The sequence below is a fragment of the Eucalyptus grandis genome, chromosome 6 (assembly GCF_016545825.1).
Source record: "Eucalyptus grandis isolate ANBG69807.140 chromosome 6, ASM1654582v1, whole genome shotgun sequence".
NCBI classification, from domain to species: domain Eukaryota; kingdom Viridiplantae; phylum Streptophyta; class Magnoliopsida; order Myrtales; family Myrtaceae; genus Eucalyptus; species Eucalyptus grandis.
The window spans coordinates 43571769-43594447 of record NC_052617.1 but is presented as its reverse complement, the minus strand read 5'-3'; the positions used below and the strand labels follow the sequence as shown (position 1 = coordinate 43594447).

The window sequence follows — 22679 nt, the reverse complement described above, 5'->3', positions numbered from 1 at the left end:
TTATGTATCTGTGTCATAGGCTGGTGATCTCGTCATGTTGTTCCCTTTAGTTTTCTTGTGCCCTTGAGATTCTGTGTTTAATTCATTGGCATTTGCTTTGCTCACAATTCAACAACAGCAAGTTATTGTCGTAGCACTTGAACTTTCATTGCTCTGTACAGATCCTTGTTACGGCTTAACCGGATAATTAGACTTTTCATGCGAGACGCATATTCACTTCTCTGTCAACTGTCAAATGCTTAACATGTGAGAACGTTTAGCTTTGGTCATATTTTCAGCCTTCATTCAGGATGGAGCTTTCCCACCGTGATGCACATTCAGAAACTTTCCTTTGATCGAGAAACTTTTTGCCTTGTCGATGTTGAAGCTGGCATATGACGTTTCATTGTACTTGGCAATATTTAGTAGGGCAATAATGTAGCCAGACCTTTCGAGATTCCGTTGAATATGACGGCTTATGGGGCGAATGGTAACATTTTTGTTTCGAAAAATAATTTCTTTTTAAAAGTATTTTTTTTTTAATTTCTACTCCCTGATATAATTTTTGAGTAAAATAATGTTTTTGATAATTATATAAAAATTATACTCTCAGAATAGAAAAAAAAAAAATAGAATGTGTTTGGTACGATCCACAAAAAGAATATAAATGCGTTTGATTGCCGCTGCGATTGCCGCCGTCCGCCAACAGTCGAGCCGCCACCTACCGATCATCGCCATCAACCTCGGCGGGCGGCAAGCAATGGCGGTTGGTGGTGGGCGGCGGCGGGCAACCGCCGGCCGACGAATGGTAGCCCGTGGGGAGTGATATGGAAGAAGAAAAATAAAAAGGAGAAAAAAAAAGACTTATTACTAAAAATTATTTCCGAGAATAAGAAATTACTTTTTTCTACTTTTGTTTCTATTCCAAATTTATTTCTTAGCTACTTTTCAATTGTAGGGAATAGAAAAATTAGGGTGTGCATGGAAACGTTTCCGAACACTTCGTACGGATTCTCGTTCCCGGGAACAAAAAAGAACAAAACGCGTTTGGTTGCGTTTATGTTCTTTTTTTTTTTGTTTCTGAACGAAATAAGAACAAAAAAAAAAAGAAACAACAATTTGTTGTTTCTTGCTCCAAACAAAAACGAAGGAAACGTTTCTTCTCTCTCTTCTTCTTCTTTTCTTCTTCTTCTTTTTTTCTTCTTTTTTCTTTCGCCGGTCGCCGGCCTCGGCCATGGTTGGCGACCGGCCGTCGAGGCTCGGCCTCGCCCAGATCCGGCGAGGCCGAGCCTCGCCATGGCTGGGCGAGGTGTCGGCCTCGTCGGCCGGCCGCCGGAGGCGGTGACCGGCCGAAAAAAAGAAAAATAAAAAGAAATGAAAAATGAAAAATAAAATAAAAATGTTTACAAAATTAAAAGAAACAAAAAAGAATAAAATTTACCAAACGTGTTTCGTTCATTTTTTATTCCCCGGACCAAACGTTACCAAACGCGTTCTTTTGTTCAAAAATTTGTTCCTGGAATAGAAACACTTTTTTTTGTTTCTGTTCCCTGGAACAAAAAAAGAACAGAAACGTTACCATTCGCACCCTTAGTTGACCTTACCAAATAATTTTTTTTTTTTATGTTTCGGAGAGTAAAGAATGGGGAAACAGAAACATTCCCATGCGCTACCTTAGTATGAGGAGAGCGATAATGCCAACCATAAACCGGCGAGCGAGGTGTCCAAGAAACAAAAAGCCCTTGCAGATAGAGCCATTCAAAAATCTGCACCGTATAATTGGGCTGATCTAGCTGACAGAGCTGGAAGGTGAAACAGGATCTCCCTCCTTTGTGTTTCCCCTGCGAAGTTTCTATTCTTAAAATTCGATTCTTGTCATGCAATTTTAGCCTGCAGTTATTGGACAAGTTTTTTTCTCTCCAGCCAGTTAAAAAGAGTTTCCTCCATTCTCTGATATATATCATGCGGATTATTTGTTTATTTATCCGTTAAGAAAGTGCATTTTGCAACCAAACAGAAGTTTCCGGTGATTTGCTTGAGGAGAACACATGAATCTGTGGCGGTTAAGATTGGCAGAAGTTTCCAGTGATTTGCTTGAGGAGATTACATGAAATCTGTGGTGGTGAAGATTGGCAGAAAATCTTTATGGATGGCTGCATTCACTGACCTTCCTCTTGTTGATGTGCACCCCTGCAGCTGAAGGGTCTGACGGTGGTGGAGTTAAAGTTCTAGTTGACTGCGCACGATCTGCCTTTCTCTGGGATGAAAAAGGATTCGATCGAGAGGATATTCACTTACATACGGAAGTGAACTCGTAATGTAATTACTGCAAGGGTTTTTATGTTGCTTAAGATACTAATAGCCGCAATACTCCCCAGAATGCTGAAGTCCTCAACTGCAGCATCAAATGCTGTCGAGCGAAACTTAGATGACATTCATCGATGACAAGCTCCTTCTTGCCTAGATTACTAAAGATTACGTAGCTTCTGATCGAGGGGAACGGTTCTCTAGAAGAGCAGGCGGAGGGATGTTCCCTGAGACATGTCTCATTCACTCACATAAGGAAGTGAACTCGTAATGTAATTACTGCAAGGGTTTTTAATGAGATGATTGCATTGTAAGGAAGCGTAGCCTTAAATCTATGTAGTTATCATTTAACTGTGAAACTCAAAAACATGTTTGTCTGTTTCTCCTGTTTACAGAACAAAATATTACCTTTGTCAAAGTTCAGCCCGCCTCTCCCTGAAAACAGGAGCACTGAGCTTGTAGCAATTCTTCTGCAGCTTCTGCTAAACGTGCACAATATGTTTTCAGTGTCCTACCCACTGCTTAGAGAAATCCCAAATGCATATCTTTCATGCCCATTGAACCAAATTATGCACAAGAAAAAGTTCCAAATTGAATTTGACACCACAACAATCTGAAATTTTCAAATTTAGCGACAATACAATTTCCATCAAGTAAAGCCACTACGCAACCAAGACGGAGACAAATACAGGACATCAAATGCTAAAAAGCCATTAGCTAATAATACCTGCTGTCATAGAATGACAGGCACAAAGCTTAAAGCGGCCGATAGTAAGCGTACACGGTGTAAAACGTCTCGAGGAGGGTAAGCAGCAAGAGGATAATGGCAGCAAAGAGAGAGAGGCATGTCCATGGACTACTGAAACGTTCGCGGATGAGGCTTCTCCACCAGAAGCTGTACTTGCTTTCGCAGTACTGCTCGCAATACTCATTCACCTCCTTGATTTCGTTGTACAAGTAGCCCAGATCGAGATCGTAAATGACCTCTCTACACCTCATAAACAGTTCCACCACCTCCTTTTCGCTTCCCAGGTGATTGATGATCCCGTGCTTGCGGAAAATCTGAATGTCCCTGGGGCTATTGACCAAACTGTCCCAGAACATTACATAATTCGTGAAGAAGGGCTCGGGGTGTTCGATGCTCATTTCATACGCCACGAAATTCAAAAGGAGAGAGATTGTATTGTCGTTGATGGACAACTGAGGGACCCGTAGGGTGTTGTGATCGAACTCGATGTCCAGTAAGTCGTGGCCCTTCCACTTCTTGAATTGCATGCCCGCCTCTTGGAGCTCCGATGTGAAGTGTCGGACAACGCCCCTAATACTGCCATTGGGATTCAACCGCGACTTGATTTGACTCTTTCCCTTCTTGAGGACTTTCTCACTATTGAGGAAGGAAGAGCGGAAAACATCGAGCAGATGAGCCTTGGGTTTGTTGGTATCCAACTTAGATGCAGCATTGTGCTGGGGTAACAGCGGGTCGAAGAAGGTGACCGCGAGTACTTCCAGCGGCACAGCGTGTTGATGATCAATCTTGTTCTTCTTGTTGATTAGCTCGTACAGTTTCTCAAGAATGAAGAAAGGTAGTTGGTTCTCAAACTGTACGAGGTCGCGTCGAAGGGCTGTTAGAGTCAGGGGGTTGGAGAAAATCGGATCGTACTCAGTTGCCACCCCAGGTGACTGCAAGCAAAAACGACCAATGATGTAAGCCAAAGGGTAACGGAAGTTAGATCGATGCCTAACTTAGCCTGCATTTTAAGCTTCTAACGGAAAATTCTTTTGGATCGGTGGACAAGACAAGTAGTTGTAGATAGAGTCATAGACTACAATTAATTCACTCAAAAAAAGTTAAAATCTAATAAATGAAGGACATTGTTTAATATTTAAATACGGCTCTACCTGGGGGTTGAAACGCTGGTGGTAAAGGCGCAATAGTTCAACCACGAAGCAACCATCGACCACCATCATCTCCACGAATTCCACGCTGCTTAGGTCATCAAAACTCTCGGAATAGCAGGCCCTCGTTTTTTGCTCCAATATCTGCATGGCTTCCGCAAGGTCATCCAAAAGCATGGCTTTCACCATCCGACCGCCCTCATCGTGTTCATCACGTTCGCAGCCATCGGACGCTCTCTGCCCCTCGGTTGTCCTCGACACATCTCCGTCCCTTCCCCTCCGCTCCAACTTGCCTCCCAGAAGGCGGATTAGAAACCGTATCTTGAGCTCATGTCGAAGCCCCTGGAGCTCTTGTCCAAGCCTCCGGTTGAGGGGACCGATAAATACCATTTCGCTATAGAATGCGGTATCACGAACACAACGCCACTTATAAGGGACTTTGCCGATGATCCATGGACTCTTCGCATCAAGAGCGAGCCCTCCGTCGAGGAGATTCTTCATATTGACGACCCACTCTGGAGATTGATGGTTGTCGTTATCGCCCGGATCCATTGTGGAAAGAATGTAAGCCCCAAAGAAATGGAGAAACTCCAGGCGGAATCAAAGGTATGTGTATGAGTCGAGATGGAACTTTAATTCCTCAAGACGCATATGCAAGCGTTGGAGACATTAAATATTAGTGGGGCTTTTGCTTCAGGGAATGGCAGTCGAGTGTTCAGGCAAGTAAAAGGGGTGGAGACAGAGAGAGGGAGACAGAGAGGAGGGGCCCCGCGCGCGCACCACTTTACCTAAAACACAAGAAAGTAACGAAAGATCTTGCTACTACGAATTCTGCTCACATGCGTGCTACGTCTGCTGACTTCTAGTTCTTTCACCAAGAATTGTGTTTGCAATTGAAAATAGGAGAGGGTGTCAAAGGAAATATACCTGATATATGTTCACACGCAATAGGATTAATACATTAAAAAATTCCGAATTGATGACAAATTTATCCAAAATTAATTTTTTAACTATAAAAAATTCTAAACCGGTACATTCGTGACAATTTTATTTAAAATTAATCTTTTACCATAAAAAAAACTCCTAACTAATACATCCGCGACAAATGTATCCAAAATTTATTTTTTGATAACCAAAAATCCTCAAATGGCATACCGATGACAAATTTACCCTCTATTAACTTCCATCAAATTTTACCATTAATTTTCTAACATGGATGACACATACAATGACGTGGCAAGTCTACGTGAAAATCCACAAGATTAATGCAACGAAAAATCTCAAATTTGCAAATTATCAATTTTCATTTACATAACTCATGACGCTTCAAATATCTTAATCTCATATGAAATTAGCAACCTAAATAAAATTCACTTACCAACTTTTATTAGATAAAATTACCAACTAGTTTGGAGTTATCAACTCTCATTTGAGCGACTTATCAATGTTTAATTGTGTTTTTTGTTAACTTACATAGATAATAACTCCCTAAATTTGCTAACTCTTTAGAGAGATCATGAACCTAAATTAGCATGATTTACTAACTCTTCAAAAAAAGAATGTATCATTATCTTTCATACAATGCTCACCTATTTTTTTCTTTTTCCGATTACTTAGCATTGGTGAAAAATCAATTACTTAAATGTCTATTCTAGCAATTTATCCCATGTGATTTTTCAAATCAAATTTTGATTTCAACATGGCTTTTCTAATGAAATTTGATTCCAACATGGACAATCTTCAATTGGCATAGCAACAAAGGGTCAAAACCAGGGTCTTTTTGGCCATTTTGGCCAAACCAACAGTCTTTCTGGCTGCAATTAATCTTATCTCAGCAGTGGTGATGAATGAACATGAATCAACTAAATTTTAAGCAACTCTATAGGTGATGAATTCTCCAAAAATGTTCATCTCACTCTAGCTGATTCATCGATATAAGTTAAGGACGCTAATCTATTTATAAACTGGTAGTGGTAGGTCACGTAGACTTGACTACATGGGCTTATAATGCTCATTCTCGTCTTCTTTGCCTAACACGATGGCTCAGTAATCATATATTTCTTTATAAACGCTGCTTTGTCTTACAAGCCATGGTTCCACGTACAAATCCAAAACATGTAATATTTCTCAACTTTTGTTCATCAAACGAAGTATATATTTCCACCAAAAAGTTCTCACATTATTTTAAAATATCAAAACGTAGTAAATGCCCGATCCAACTTTTATACAACAAACATGCTTATTCATAACTCATAAAATGTCAAATCTTTATAATTTTGAAGATATGAGTTTATAAATTCTTAGAAGAGATAACACCACTTACCTTGGAATAGTTATGATCAAATAACAAGCGTCATTCGATTCGTTGAACTCGCGATCCTATCAAATAAGCGAGAAGCAACATTACAATCGAGTAAAATGCTACCTCTACTATGACTTGATTAAACTAAGCATGAGCACTTAGAAAATGACCCCCATACGCCAATAAATTGCTAAACCAAAACAATTACTCAAAGCTGTCCATAGCGCGAAGCTTGAGCACGAAACTTTATCATACCATAATTTTCTCCACCGACTCCGTTTAAAGCATACTTATAATCAATGGAAAGCCCATCCAACACACTACAAGAACCCCAATTTAGCCAACCCGAAATCAAGCTGAAAGTCAACAAAATATGGCCCTGAAGTCCTGTCGCGTACTGTTCATCACGCAAGATAAACTTCAAAATTTTATTTCGGTTAAACCGTAAGCTCAAATCACACGATCCGTAAAATCCGTCCCACAACACCCTAAACTATAATTTATATAAAAAAACGTGGCTCAACGACTCAAAAATCATACTTCGCCGCTCGATTTTCCTAAAGTTCCGAATTTCAACCCTTTAAGTCCGAAACTACTCCGATTGAACGAAGGGGGAGCACGAGTACTTACCGGGAGTTGCGTTATGGAGTTAAGGTGGCTTGGCGAGGCTCCCATTGCGAGAACGCACAAAACCCCGTTTCTTCTTTTCTCTTCTTTCTTCTTTCTTTGTGCTTGAGCTCTCTGCTGTCCCTCTCTCTCCCCTTCTTTCCTTCTCTTTCCCTTTTATCTCCTCCTTTTTCATTTTCATTTTTTATCTTTCTTTCTTTCTTTTCTTCCTCTCTCTCTCTTTTCTTTTCCCTCTCTCCTGAAAACTCTCGATTCCCTCTCTCTCTCCGCTGAAGCTTCGACCTTTTTCCACTACCTTTGATTTTCCAACCCCTTATTTTACATGAGCAAAGTAGATGGTGATTTGGTGTACATGCTTTTTTAAAACGCCTATTGCTTGGGGCAAATATTGTTGAGTCGCATAAATGAATGTATTAATCCATAATTCATTGACTTAAAATTTTTAATAAAGATAATTAAGAAAAATATTTCTAAAGCTGTCTGTTTTTTGTTATAAATGAAAGAGAGCAAGTGGCACTTTTTATACGTTGGTAGCTAATGGAAACCTTGTTGTCCTTTGTGAATTAAAACATTTTGTTTCTCGTCTTCCACCGTACACTGTTGGTACATGTTGAAGTATTTAGGAGCAACCAAATGATGAAAGAAAATGGGTTTTCCTAAAGAATATAACATATAAGGTTTTATAGGCTTTTCATGAAATTTAGGGGGAAAATTTTGTTTGGTAACATAGGGAGAGAGGAAACTAAGAGGTAAGAGTACAAAGTTGGATAAAACTCTCTTCTCCCAAAAAGTATGATTTCTATCATATTATTATTTTAGGGTTAATATCACGAAAAATCCTAAATTAGTATATTTATAACAAATTTACAAAAAAATAATTTTTTTACCACAAAAAACGTAAAACTAGTATATATAATCAATTTATCCTAAATGACCACAAAAACTCTCAAACCGATACATTTATGACAAATTTACTCCAAAAAATCTCAAATTAGTATATTTGTAATAAATATGCTCTCTGTTAAATTAAATTAATATCACAAAAAAATCACAAAATTGGTACAAATGGAGAGTAAAATCCCAAACTAGTAAACAGTCAACCATTATGTGTCATCCAACTCAACAATTTAATAAAAACTAACATAGGGTAAAATATCGCAAGTGTACCTGTTTGGGGTAAAATTATCAAATGTATACGAGTTTTGGGTCAATTAATTTAGGTTAAATTAATCATAGATATATCAGTCTATGATTTTTGTGGAATTAACCCACTATTTTATCTCGCTATCTCTCATTTTGCTCCCTGTCCATGTTCCCTGGCAAAGCTTTTTTTTTTGTCGTATCGCTAAGCCTAATTGTAGACAATGCATTCAGTCGTTATTTCATCGGGATGCTCGTCTATATTGTAAACAAGAAAATCGAATTAATTTAATACTTGAAGAAACAAAGGCGAAATAGTTGCAACTCGAGCATATCAAACATTGACTAAAAGAAATCTAGGGTGCGAATGGTAACGTTTCTGTTCTTTTTTTGTTCCGAAACAAAAAAAAAAGTGTTTCATTCCGGGAACAATTTTTGAACAAAAGAACGCGTTTGATAACGTTTGGTCCGGGAATAAAAATGAACAGAAACATGTTTTGTAAATTTTATTCTTTTTTGTTTCTTTTAATTTTTTAAACATTTTTATTTTATTTTTCATTTTTTCCTTTCTTTTTATTTTTCTTTTTTTTCGGCGGCCCTCGCCGCTCGCCGGCCCTCGGCGAGGCTCGGCCTCCCCTCGGCGAGGCTCGGCCTCGCTGGATCCGGGCGAGCCCGAGCTCGCCCGGCCAAGGCGAGGCTCGGCCTTGCCCGCGCCGGCAACACCTCGCCTCGCCTTGGCTGGGAACAAAATCCGTACAGAAGTGTTCCGGAAACGTTTCCATACACACCCCTAGTCATTAAAACTGGCTACATATTTTTCTCTCGGCGGTGGTGTAGTCAATTTGTTCAAGGACCCATGGGAAGCTCTCCCGTTATCTAGATTAATGGAGAGACAGGGGACAAAGACCCATGAGAAGCTCTCCCATTTTGCAGGAGTAAGCGCCCACCCAACTGGAAGCCGAAGTGCGAAAAACGTGTAGCGCATTACTCGAGAAGACCGACGCTAACAAAAATATTAAAGTGGCGCAAGGAAGAAAAACTTAGGATTAATATAATAAAAAGCTCCAAATTGTGATTATTAAAAACTCCAAATGTATATTTGTAATTAATTTACTTTTATTTAATTTTTAATAAATTGGATTAATATCAATAAAAATTACAAACTGCTTTGCTCTTCAATTGTTATGTGTCATTCAAATTAGCAAATTAACAATAAATTTAATAGAAGCTAACGAACGTTAAATTTATCATGGGTGTACCAATTTAGTGTTTTTAGTTGTCAAAAAATTAGTTTAAAGTTATTTATCACAAATATACCAATTTAAGATTTTTCATTATATTAACACAAACACTTAAGCAATGACAAAAAAATACTAGAACTGCTAAAACTTATGTATAGCATTCACTTAAGTGCCAAAATTTTTAGGCAAATCACGTGAGTGCAAATTGGGAAAAAAAACAATCATTTAAGTGTCAATGGCGATAAATTTTAGTTAAAAAATACATGAATTTTATAATTGAAAAATTAAACGACTTGGCATATCATTTAAAAAATTCAGTCCACTTGGCATTTTCACATAGTGCACTTTAACACTAAAGTTATTACTTTTTAGCAACGACTAACATTGAAGTGATTACCTTTAAACAAAATTTGGCACTCAAATGATTACTATTTTACAATTTTTAGGGTTATGTACTAACTGGATATGTCGACAAGCCCCTCAGGAATGAAAATTTTTATAAAATATAACTACATCAGATTTCTAATAACCCACATCAAAGTGCAACCCACATCGAAATTGACATTTAAGTGATTGTTCTTTTTAAAAAGTGACTTTTAAGTGATTCAAAAAAATTTAACACAAAAATAAACACTATAAAGTGTCTTTCTTCCTTTAACTAACTAAGTAAATGCTGACATAAGAATTTAAATTATTTTCTCTCCTCTACGTGTCATTTTTTTATAAAAATTTTCTTCTACAGATCTTGTTTAAATTGGATTAAAAAGGATAATATTTTTATTTAGAAACAAAATTGGAAAAAAAAATGATGGCATTAGGCCTTGCCGGCGGAATGATGACAAATCTTTTCATTATATCCTCCACCACTTTTCTTCGATCATCATTGCATCGTATGGGGTCCACTGAAGCGATGATGATTACTTCATAATCCTTTTCCTCCCACTGAAGTTTGAATCGATAATCGCGTACACACCCCCACCCACCAGAATAGTGTTTGGTCTATATGTGTTTTTAGGGGTGTGCAACGGGAACCGTCCGAACCGGGAATCGGCCGAACCGGACCGAACCGGTCGGTTTTGGGCGGTTCCCACGGTCGGCGGTCCGGTCCCCGGTTCCTAATCTTGGAACCGGTGGCGGTCGGTCCGGTTCCCGCCAAGGTGGGAACCGGACCGAACCGACTGACCGGACCGAACCAAACTTTTTTATATATAATTTATATACATAGAATTAATAAAACATATAAACATGATAACTTATTACAACCAAAATTGTAATTTGAGGTAGCAACCTCTTATGTGGCCAAGAGACCATTAAAATCCTTTTTATTACTCTTTTATTTATAGAAAAAATCTCGTTGATAGTTTTGACGTGGGACTAAGACTTCAAGAGTTCCCGTGAATCACACAAGTGAAGTTTGAATATTTTGCACGTGGAACACGTGTGATTAGTTTTGTTGAATTGCCCGAGAATCGAATTGAATTGATTAGTCAAGAGCGCGGTCACTCTTTAGTTCTTTAGTGCAAAAAGTATAGTTGATTTTTGGACCGACCGGACCGGACCGAACCGATGGAACCGATGGTCCGGTCCGGTTCCCGGTCCTAGGACCAAACGGTCCGGTCCGGTTCCCGGTCCTAGGACCAAACGGTCCGGTCCACGGTTCACAATTTTGGGAACCGGTGCTCCCGGTCCGGTTCCCGGTTCCAAGGTGGAACCGGACCGAACCGGGAACTGATCGCCCCTATGTGTTTTGACACTCCAAGTCAAGTGATTTTGCATTATTGCTTTGATAGACGATTTTTAAATAATGACTTAAGTAAACTACGATTATAATTTCAAAGGCAAAAACCAAACAATTAAATAAAGATCAAGGAGCTAGTGATACTTGAGTGAACTTACAAAACGTTGCCACATAATAAACACAAAATGGTGTCTCTTGACTGAAAAAAAGCGAAATATCATTCGTTTTACTATCAACTAAAGTAACTAGAAAAATACTAGTATATGGATTTGGATTCATGGCCTCTATTGTCAATTATATGAGCGCCACGTAGGATTCACATGATTAACGGTTTAGAGCAAGTCTCATCTTCCATCTAGTTTCGATGCAAGTGTCCAAGTGAAAGCATGGGTAAGAGAGAGGGGGAGTGGGGAAAGGGCCAACAAATGAGGCATCGGAGGAGCATCATATATAATAAGTTAAAATTTATGATCATCGTCAATTGTCCAACATGAATCACTTTACTCAAAACGATGTCTTACGTGGATCATTACGTCAATGATTTTTGGCAACAATTGACTCAAATAGAATTTTTCATAGAGATTTAGGACTACATTGATAAAATTGAAAAGTTCAAAATTGAATTGACATTCGTATAATAGATTTAAAATTGAATCGATAATTTTCCTGTCTATTTAGGGTAAAATTTTCGCAACAGATTTTTCTTTTTTTGGTCAGATTCACAATAGATTTAGCTATGAAAAATGGTGCTTTAATTTTTTTTTAAGGTGTTTGCTATTCACCTCATGGTTGCAGTACCTTTAGAATTGGGATAAGAACAATAGGAGTGTTAAAGCTTTTGTATAACACTCACTTAATTGTAAAAACTATTTTTTCACTCATCTAAATACCACATTTGAGTAAAATCGCTTACTTAAGTGTCACTTCTAGCCAAATGTCTTACTTGGATTGCTTTAATCTTTTTAATTATTATTTTTCTTTTTTAAGGCCCAGTGAGGATCACCGCCGACCCTCACTGGCCACGAAACCCTTGCCCTTGGCCACAAAGGCCTTGGGTGAGGCTGTTGAGGCGTCATTGATTGCTAGTGAGGTCGCAAGGGCCCTCATTGGCTTTGGGCAGCTGTGGGTGAAGGCCCTTGCGGCCTTGCCCACTATCAATGAGGCCTTGATGCCGTCACCCAAGGCCTTCGCAGTGAGAGCAAGGTAGTGAGGGCCCTCGCCAACCACTGGCAAGGCCCCGACAGCCTCACCCAATTTGGGCAAGGATTTTGCTATCGACAAGGTTTGCCAGTGACCCTCGCCCGCCTTTAGGAGAAAAAAAAGCAAAAATAATAAAAATAAAAATAAAAATGCAAAATACTAATAACAAATATTAAAATAATATTTTTCAATTGGCCATGTCACTTTTCCGATAGGATAAATCAGAAGTGACACTCAAATGATTGATTTTTTAAATTTGTGACACTCAAAGAAGCCAAAAAAAAAAAAATGTTTTAGCACTCAGATGAGAGTTGTACGAAAGTATTGATACTTATACTGCTATTATCCCCTTTAAAATTAGAGTAGCTTATAGTAATTATTGGGAAGCTGTGTCATTTAACTTTAAAATATTGCAGGTTTTAAACATGTACTTCACGTCTTTATTTGATATAACATTTATTTTATAATATTTTAACTTATTATATATGATATCCTAATAATTTTGATGACAATTTCACGTACCCATATTATATTACCCAGAGATAATTATACATGTTAAGTTAATCTGATGGCCGTGATTGACATGGCCTCATTGGGAACATCTCTCCACAAGTTGCATTTGCAAAATAGATATTGGTTTGGTTTACATGCTTTTTTAGATGCCTATTGCTAGGGAAAAGTGCCAAAAAAGTCATAAACTTTTTGGCTTTGTGCCGATTTAGTCCTAAACATTTTTTTGGTATCGATTTAGTCCTAAACCTTTTTACGTTGTGCCAATTAAGTCATTTCCGGCCAATTTTGGCTGGATTTTGCTAACTGTACATCGAACGGCTGATGTGACCTGATCGGCGATGACGTTTACAATTTTTAATAATTTTTTAATTTTTTAATTTTTTTCTTTATTCTTTTTATCTTTATCTTTATCTTTTTTCTTCCTCCAACCGGTCACCGGAGCTTGGCGACCGACCAAAGGTGACGACCGGCGAGGTCGAGGTCAACCTCGCCGACCGCCTCGCCGGTGGCTGCGAGGCCGCCCTCGCGGCTTGGGTGGTGAGGCTCACCCTCGCCAGATCTGGCGAGGGTCGAGCCTCGCCCATGGGCAGCAAGGGCGAGCCCCACCAACTCGGCGCGAGGCTAGCTGGACTCCTCCCCGGCTCCGTTCTCCGATCCCAATCTCACCCTAGAAATTTCCTCCCTCCTCCGCTCGTCGTCATCATCGTCTCTAGGGTTTACAGGAGCTCGGGGTGTCTTCGGTCATGCGGCTTCGGCCCTGGATTTTCACCTGTTTCTCCTGCGGCGGTGATCCATCGGGGGTGGGGGTTTTGTGATTCTTGGGGTTCTCTAAGGCAGCTGGTAGGGGTGAGTGTGGTTCCCAGGTAGAATCGGGAACCAGGGAACCGGACGGGTCCGGTTCGGTTCCCAGTTCCAAGGGGATCGGTTTCGGTTCTCGGTTTCTTTTTTCTAGGAATCGGTAAGGAACTAGAACCGGAATCAATTTCGGAACCGTTTACTTAGGGCTCCAAAGGAAGAAAAGAACCGGAAGGCTGAAGCCCCAAATCAGAATAGAAACCTCTTAGTCTCAGACTCTCAGCTTCGCACATTCCCTCGCCGTTCATGAACACTTGGTCTTTACCGACGTAGCCCCCTTCACCGGCGTCCCCCGAGCCATCAGCCATCTCCGTGCCGCACCGCCGAATCTCCACTTGCGGAACCCGCGAGTGCTGCTAGCAGTCCGATCTTCCGTCGCCCTGTAGCTGTTCGAACTCCCGAAGCGTCGCCCCCCGTCACTGTTCCCAAGCCCCGCCACGCTGGTCACCCTCACCTTCGCTCCGCCAACGCAGCACGGATGCTTGCTGCAGCCACGACCCAGCGCCGCTACTCATGCTTTGCCCGCTGCAGCTAGAACCGGTTACTTAGGGCTCCAAAGGAAGAAAAGAACCGGAAGCCCCAAATCAGAACAAAAATCTCTCAGTGTCAAACTCTCAGCTTCGCACATTCCCTCGCCGTTCATGAACACCTGGTCTTTACCAGCGTAGCCCCCTTCATCGACATCCCCAGAGCCATTAGCCATCTCCGCGCCACACCGCCAAGTCTCCACCTGCGGAACCCGCGAGTGCTGCTAGCGGTCCGATCTTCCACCGCCCTGCAGCCGTCCGAACTCCCAAAGCACCACCCCCCGTCTCTATTCCCAAGCCCTGCCTCGCTGGTCACCCTCACCGTCTCTCCCCCAGCGTAGCACCGACGGTTGCTGCAGCCACGACCCAGCGCTGCTGCTCCTGTTTTGCTCGCTGCAGCTCCTAGCTCTGCCAGCTATACGATTCCCTCTCACCCACGAGCTCTGCCACGCAGCAGAACCCTGCTCTTGCTCTGCCCACTGCAGCCCCCAACTCCGCCGGTTATCCCTCTCACCCACGAGTTCAGCCATGCAGCAGAACGCCTCCGCGCCCCTGCTCACCCGCGAGTACCGTTAGGCTGTAGGCCGTCCCTACTCTGCCGATCACTGCACTCGTCGCCCAACGCCCACTACAGTCTACCGCTACTCCATCCGATGACTTGCCGCGCTGACAAGAGCGCTGCTGCTACAAAACCCCATCGGTAAGCCCTAATCCTGATTTTATATGCATTTGCTAGTAAATCTTTCACTCAATTCCTTTTAGGAACGTCGAACTAATTGCTTGTTAAACTCATCGAAGGGAAGGCTAGTTTTCTTTGATTGTTTGATTATGTTTCGTTGACTCTGCAGAAGGCTAGTTAAATCCTTGTGTGCTCAATAAATCCTTTTGTTTTCCTGTCCTCCGATTGCTATGCTGCACGAACTTAGAATGTAAAGTGATAGTTGGGAGGCTGTTGCAACTTGCATTAGACAATGTTGTTTAGCTCTTGCTGCAATTCTAGTGACTGGAAATGAATTTTCTTTTGATGAATATTGGGCTATTTGTTGCCAACCACCGAGAAGCACATGTTTATCCGGAATACTGCCTTTTATTGCCTTTTTTCTTCTCATTTTACTTGCATGACCAGACATTAAAGCAATGGTAGTTGTTGTTCAATGCTTTTCTCCCCATTTTACTTGTATGACCAAACATGTTTATCTGGAATTTTGGACTGTTTGCTGCCACCCATCATCTTGTTTTGGAGCGTATATGAGCTAATTTTTTGCACCATAACCCTATTGTGTTATATATGTAGAGAAGTTGTTTAATGCTTTTGTAATGAATAGTGGAAAAATGAAAAAATAAAAGAGAGGAACTTCTATGTCTTGTTTTTTTTCACTTGAGTTTTTCTCCTTTTTCTCGAGGAGGAGAATTTGGTTGAACTAAATTGGTTCAACTGCATAATATAATTAGGTATAATGGTGTTTTATTTCTACTTTCTAGTTTGCTATTTGTTTTGAAATTTCTAATTATATTATATTATTATTGTGTAGTGCGAAATTAATGTATCAAGATAACACGTCAATAGAGGTGGAGGGACGTGAGGAGATGATTCCGATTATGGAATTGGAGTTTTCCGACGATGAAATTGAAGAAGAGACACCCCCTACCTCGAGTGCCACAAATAAGGTACCCAGTTCTCATATTCCTCATGATAAGATATATACATCCAAATGTTTGAATTATTATTCGAGAATCAGTTATAAGAATGGAAAAATATATCAAGTGAAGTGCATTCATTGTGGGTCTATGCTTAAGTATTGTGTTGTTAACGGTACTTCTGCAATGAGAAAGCATTTGATCACATGCAAGAGATTTACCCGTAATATAGATAAGAGGCGGAAATTTTTTGCATCACGTAATGTCAACATGGCTAGCAAGGCAGGAGGAGATTCTAATATTGGTAGAGTCTTATTGATATGGTCATTTAATCAAGAATGTTGTAGGCTCATGCTTGCTCGGTTCATCATCCTTGATAAGCAACATTTTTCCTTAGTTGAGCGTGTTGGATTTCGTGAATATGTTACTGAGTTACAATCTCCCTTCAAACATATATCACGTTTCACAATGACAAAAAATTGCATAAAATTGTTTTTATGTGAAAGAACTTTTTTAAATAATTATTTTGGAAAGATTAATTCTAGGATTGCACTCACGACTGATACATGGAGTTCCAATCAAAATCTGAATTATTTGTGTCTCACTGCACATTTTGTTGATGAAAATTGGAAGTTGCATAAAAAAATCATCAACTTTGTGGTGATGCATAGTCATAGGGGTAAGGAGATTGGGAAAATTGTGGAGAAATGCGTTGAAGAGTGTAGAATAGAAAAAAAAAAAAAGGTGTCAACAATTATCGTGGATAATGTTAGCTCGAATGATGTTGCAATTATCTATTTGAGGGAAAAACTTTCGAAACAAATGTCGTTGATATTAGATGGTAGTGTTTTGCACATGAGGTGTACAACTCATATATTAAATTTGATTGTGAGAGATGGCTTGACTACGGTACGTGACTCCATTGCACGTATCCGAAATGTAGTTAGATATGTAAGGAGTTCTCCCACGAGAGCCCAATGATTTCAATCTTACATTGAGAGAGAAAAGATCACTTATAAGGGTTCGGTAGTTCTTGATGTCACCACTAGATGGAACTCCACTTACCTCATGTTAGACACCGCCATAAAGTTCAGAAAAGCTTTCAAAAAATGAAAGATCATGATCTATCTTTTGTAAGTGAGCTTAATCATGAAACTCCCAGTGATGATGATTGGGAAAATGCTATTATTCTTTCGGATTTTCTAAAAGTATTATATGATGCCACCAATCAGTTGTCTGATACTTCATATGTTACTTCAAATGATTATTTTGAAGGGATAGCTCTTTTGTATAGATATTTGAAAGATGCGGTTAATGTTTCGAATCCTAAGGTTCAAGCTATGGGTATGAAAATGAAAGAAAAATTTAACAAATATTATGGAAGCTTGGAAAAAGTGAATATGATAGTGTTGATTGCGGTTGTGTTAGATCCTAGAGCCAAGCTAAATTATGTGAGTTTCTTGTATGGACAAATTTATGATGATGAATCGAAAATTAAAAAAATGCATTATAAGGTGAATGATGCATTGGAGCGTTTGTATGAATTTTATGAGCAACAATCTTCTCTTATTTCAAGTGATGAAGATTTTGGTGGCCATAATTTGGGTGCAAGTAGTAGTAGTTCCAATTCCAATACCGATACGGGTGGTAGTGAAGGAATAAAGAAGTATGACGGCCAAGTTTGGAAGAAAATGTTTTTATACTCGAATGAATAAGGGTGTGATAACAACAAGTCCGAGTTTGATGAGTATTTTCAAGAAAAAAATGAAAAGGATCTTGGTCTTGATATTTTGATTTGGTGGAAGACTAATGGCTCAAAATATAAGATCATTTATTTGATGGCTCAAGATATTTTGTCAATTCTTGTAATTAACATTGCTTCAGAATTAACTTTTAGTATATCGGGTTATGTGCTTGATGGCTTTCGGAGTTCTTTAACTCCAAAAGTAATAGAAATTTTGATTTGCACTCAAGATTGGTTGAGAGCCATTCGTGTACCGCTTGATATTAAAGAGTGTATTAAGAATGCAGAACAATTTGAGTTGGGTAAGTAATGTTTATATCTTTATATATTGTAATTCTTTTTGTATATCTGATAAGTGAATATTTTATTTTATTTTATTTTATTTTATTATTATTTTTTATAGTTGGTCTTAATGCGAAGATTATCATTGATAAATAAAATTGGTGGCGTCTCATTTGCAATGGGTCCAACGGTTGAAAAGTCAAGCAAGGTTTTTTGTTGGCTTATTGATGAACAACTTTGTTTGTTGTAATCTTAATGCAAGCTCTTTTTATGTACATTGAATTTTTTAACTATGTTATCAAAAAATTTAAGAGCCTTTAAATGAGCAAAATGACATATTTCATGGAGTATTATCGATATTGATTTTTTTTTCTGTGTTTTTATTTAGGATTTTGACTGATTTTCATTCATATCTTTGCAAGGTTTTACTGTGCCAAATGAATCACAGGGAAATGTTGCAGAGTTTACACTATGAAGTAGATGAAAATTTGAGATCTTGTTGGCACGTCTAGTTTTTAATCTCTTTAGTATATTTTGCTTTATCATTTTCATTTGGCTCGGTTGATAAGGCATATGACATATGACAAATGTGACGATTTAAGCTTTAGTGCACATATATTGACATATGTGGGCACAATAATTATAGTTAATCAAACATCTCATTTTCTCTTTGGAAACTTCTTATTAGTTTTGATTATGTATGTCCAAATTCTTGACGGTTGGCATTGGTATGCTTGCTAAAATGTGGGAAGTTACTGTGTAGTATATGCGTACATTATAGTTTTATTTGGTAACGTGCGCATACGTTATAGTTTTTTTTTTATAACGTGCGTGTATGTTATAGTTTTTTTTTTTTGTAACATGCGCGTACGTTATATTTTTTTTTTGGTAACGTACTCGTACGTTATAGTTTTTTTTTTGCTAACGTGCGAGTACGTTATAGTTTTTTTTTTGTAACGTGCACGTACGTTATATATTTTTTTGGTAACGTGCGCATACGTTATAGTTTTTTTTTTGGGTAACGTGCGCGTACGTTATAGTTCAAATCTGAAAATAACAAAAAAAGAAAAAGAAAGAACCTGTTGGAACCTGGAATCGACCATGGAACCTATGGCAAGGTAGGTTCTAGGTTCTCGGTTCTAACAGGTAAATTCCAGGTTCCTCATTTTGAGGAACCTGTACTCGATGATATATTCCAGGTTCCAAACGGAACTGAACTGGAACTTGGAACTGCTCACCCCTAGCAGCTGGCCTCGCGCTAAGCTGGCGGGGCTCGCCCTCGCCGGCCATGGGCGAGGCTCAACCCTCGCCGGATCCGGGCGAGGGCGAGCCTCACCACCCGGGCCGCAAGGGTGGCCTCGCACTGGGTGGGCGAGGCTTGCCCTCGCTGGATTTGGCGAGGTCAAGCCTCGCCCACCGCCCTCGTGGCCACCGGCGAGGTGGCCGGTGAGGTCAACCTCGTCGACCGTCGCCGAGCTCCGGCGACCGGCTGGAGGAAGAAGATGAGAAGAAAAAGAAAATTAATAAAAATAAAAATAAAAAGAGAAAAAATAATATAATATAAATTCAAAAATATTAAAATATTATTAAAAGTTGTACACGTCGGCACTGATTATGCTACATCAGCCGGCCGGCGTCCAGTCAACAAAATCTGGCCATAATTGGCCGGAAATGATTGAAAGGAGGCCATTGAAGCGACCGGTTTGCACTGTGTTAAGTACATATTAGGTTTGTTCAAAAAAAAAAAGAGTACATATCAGGTGAATATAACTTTTTTTTTTTAAATTAAGAATGTCGTAACATCTTTTCCTAAGTGCTTTTGAGTTTTGACGCTATGTTTACGTGGACGAAACCCCATTATGTGGAAGCAGAAGGGAGGAGTAGAAAAGATGGAAATCATTTTATAGGGACGGTGGCCAGACAAATATGAAGTAGTCAAGGACGCCATAGTGGACTAGATTGTTACTAAACTCTAGTTTAATGGAGATGACACCAACAAGCAGGTGAAACATGGGCGACTGAGTAAATTATTGTTTGATCTGCCGTCCGCGAAGAAAAAAAAGGAAAACTTTCTACAGAAAAGTGAAGATATGGTGGAGGATGGAGTCGGCTCTTATTTAAGCTTAATAGAGAAATAATGAAAATCTCTCTACTCATAACGTATGAATAGGCGGTAAGTAGTTTAGTTTTGTTTAGATATGATATGACTCATGCAGCTCTATTTTACGTCTCATCGATAGCTAAACTTAGTCTAATCACGTGTGTTATAAGGTGTGTTCTGGGCATGCAATGAAGTCTCAGAATTCCACATAAAATTTACCGTTGATCGACACCCCGTATCCTCTAGTTTCATATTTTAAGTTATTCCCTTGAGCAAGTGAAAATAGTACTTAAGTTTCCTTTTCTAATATTTTATTTTGTATATATGCCTAGAAAAAAGAATTCATTGCGTAGATTATGTGGGGATTTCAATACCAGAATGCGAAGTAGTGTCAAGATTAAAAGGAAAACAAAGCGTTTGTCTTGTGAATCGATCAAGCTAACAAGCTTATAAACAGTATATCGAACCTTCATATAAAACGTAACGCTTCGACAATTGAGCTCATGGGCTTAGCTAGGTCGCGGTCGGTGTCGCTAAAAACCTCTTGTGCAGACTCGTCAATGATCAGAAAAACTACTATTTGATGAAAGTGGATCGAGTTCGGACGGGCCAGTGCGCTGGTCAGAGGCCCAAAATGGGATTTCTATTTCCAGTCCACCTCGCTGGTCAGAGGCCCAATACGCAACCGGTAGAAAGAGGCTGGTCCATTGGGCCGGGTCGGTTGGATTTGGATCCGTCGGGCAGCCCGGAAGAAGCTGAACGGGTTCTCCAAAAGCTTGCACGATGCACCATGACGACATCCAACATTTTGAGCGCTAAAAAGTAACGCGACTGACCAAAGAGGGGAAAAAACCATAAACCAGAGTCCCGCCCTCACGCACACCTGGCAATTTCAAAACTTTCTCTGCGCGTGCGTGCGTGTGTCCGATTTTGGAGCTTCTGTGGGAAGCAACAGTTTCGGCGGTGGCGATGGAGTTGGACCCAGATGACGTTTTCAGGGACGACGAGGACGATCCCGACAACGAAGCTCTTCGGGTTCGGGTTCTGCATCTTCTTCTTTCTGCCCCCTTTTTTTTCTTATCTGTTTCGGCTCGTGCTTGGAGAATGAGTTGAGCTCACGTGCTTGATTTTGAGTTGCAGGAAAGGGTGTCGAGCAAAGAGCTCGTGGTGTACTTGGTCGATGCTTCCCCTAAAATGTTCTCCACCAAATGCCCTTCCGTGAGTTCCTTCGCTACCGGTTTTGATTTTCTCTTCATCATCTTCTTTTGTTCTTTCGGATGGTAACGATTTCGCCAATTCTCACCAACGTCTGTTTCGGAAATTTCAAGTGGTTTTAGTGTCTAGATTCTGCACGTGTGTCTTTTCTCATGATCCTTCTGATCCTTCTTGGGATATTTGCCCTCAATAGTTTTGTTTTCTCAGTCAAGAGTAGTTTAACTTTCGAGTGGGTTGCTGGAATTTGCTGGATGCAGTACACGTTCAGTGATCTCTCATACTGTGTTTACAAGAAGAAATGGCCACCAATTTTTTTTCCTTAAAAGAGAAGTGAACATTAACTTAAGATACACTAGTTCTTGTTTGTTTCTTATGTGAACATTAGCTACATGCTAGTTAGGTTTTTTTTTTTTTTTTTTGGCAGCATTCGCATGTGCAATAGTTGCTAACATTCAATCTTCTTAGCCTTGTAATGTTATGGTTTTGTTTGTTATTTGATGTTTTTTGGCTTATGGATGTCACATGTCTAGACTTTTGAGTTCGTCGATTTGATTTTTCCCCACTATTACTTTCAAGACTGGCTGACTCAACTGTTTTATATTTGTTAACGAGCAAGAGATTAGAAGGATGAAAGCCACTTTCAGATTGCCATTAGCTGTATAATGGAGTCATTGAAGGCTCATTTAATTGATGGATCATATGACGAAGTTGCATTATGCCTTTTTGCTGGCGACCCTCTCCGGATGCGGGCGAGGCGGCCCTCGCCCGCAGCTGGCGAGGGTCGCTGGCTTAGGAAAAAAAAGCAAAGTAAAAAAGGAAAAGAAAAATAAAACAATTCATGTACTGTTGGGAAGCACTTTGATTTTGTCATGTAAAATGGGCCTTCGGATTTTACTAAAATGCAAATTTCATGTGAAGCTTTTGGATGTCATTCAGTACGTGAGACATATTTTGCAGCCTTGCAGAGATATTTTGCAGTTTCGCAGGCCCTTGCTCTTGAAGAAGATGACTTGCTGGAAATCAAAGATGATATGGCACCTGATGAGGAAGCCCTGGCTAGGTAAGGTAAAGGTTCCCCATGTTGAGCTTGTTTGCATCCTTTTTGTTAGTTTCTGGTTTTAATGGTCAAGTTGGGCGTATGTTTGTGGGTTATTCACGGCAAGAAAAAAATTACAAGGTGACATGGTAAGAAAAACTTTATAGTGGGTGGCTGTTTTGGGAATAGAGGAAGATCAATGGGAATTTAAGGGATCTTGTATTAGAAGGGCTGCAAGTACGAGGATGCTTTCTAGTTTTCTGCTCAACGAGTGTAGAAGGGTTGCCTATTTATATGCAGATTTCAACCGACATAAACCACTTGGTGTTCTTTACAGC

General features: G+C 39.8%; 2 protein-coding genes across 5 annotated transcripts in view; one reads left to right on the top strand and one right to left on the bottom strand.

Annotated features, from left to right (window-relative positions):
- Positions 1 to 2853: 2853 nt before the first annotated feature.
- Positions 2854 to 7260, bottom strand: LOC104450075 (UPF0481 protein At3g47200). 4 transcript variants are annotated; one of them, XM_010064491.3, is made up of 4 exons: positions 7115 to 7260; positions 6506 to 6561; positions 4186 to 5109; positions 2854 to 3966 (listed from the first exon to the last, which is right to left on the bottom strand). In XM_010064491.3, the coding sequence occupies exons 3-4, from the start codon at positions 4732 to 4734 to the stop codon at positions 3043 to 3045; spliced, it is 1473 nt and encodes a 490-aa protein (XP_010062793.2). In that variant the 5' UTR covers positions 4735 to 5109; positions 6506 to 6561; positions 7115 to 7260; the 3' UTR covers positions 2854 to 3042. The 4 variants fall into 4 exon arrangements, with proteins under 4 accessions (XP_010062793.2, XP_010062796.2, XP_039170998.1 ...); XM_010064494.3 differs by having other exon boundaries at positions 4186 to 4970; XM_039315064.1 differs by having other exon boundaries at positions 4186 to 4770.
- A 13775-nt stretch (positions 7261 to 21035) lies between these two features.
- The window catches only part of LOC104450074 (ATP-dependent DNA helicase 2 subunit KU70), a 32964-nt gene continuing 31320 nt past the window's right edge, over positions 21036 to 22679 (top strand). Inside the window, exon 1 of the mRNA XM_039315790.1 lies at positions 21036 to 21125. Within this exon, the coding sequence (XP_039171724.1) occupies positions 21060 to 21125 (66 nt within the window). The 5' untranslated portion in view covers positions 21036 to 21059. The remainder of the gene's footprint in view (positions 21126 to 22679) is intronic.

Excerpts from the sequence above, each read along its gene's own strand:
- LOC104450075 (XM_010064491.3), bottom strand. The coding sequence starts at position 4,734 with ATGGATCCGGGCGATAACGACAACCATCAATCTCCAGAGTGGGTCGTC. Across the intron at positions 3,967-4,185 it reads ACCAGCGTTTCAACCCCCAG|TCACCTGGGGTGGCAACTGA; the intron begins GTAGAGCCGTAT and ends TTTTGCTTGCAG.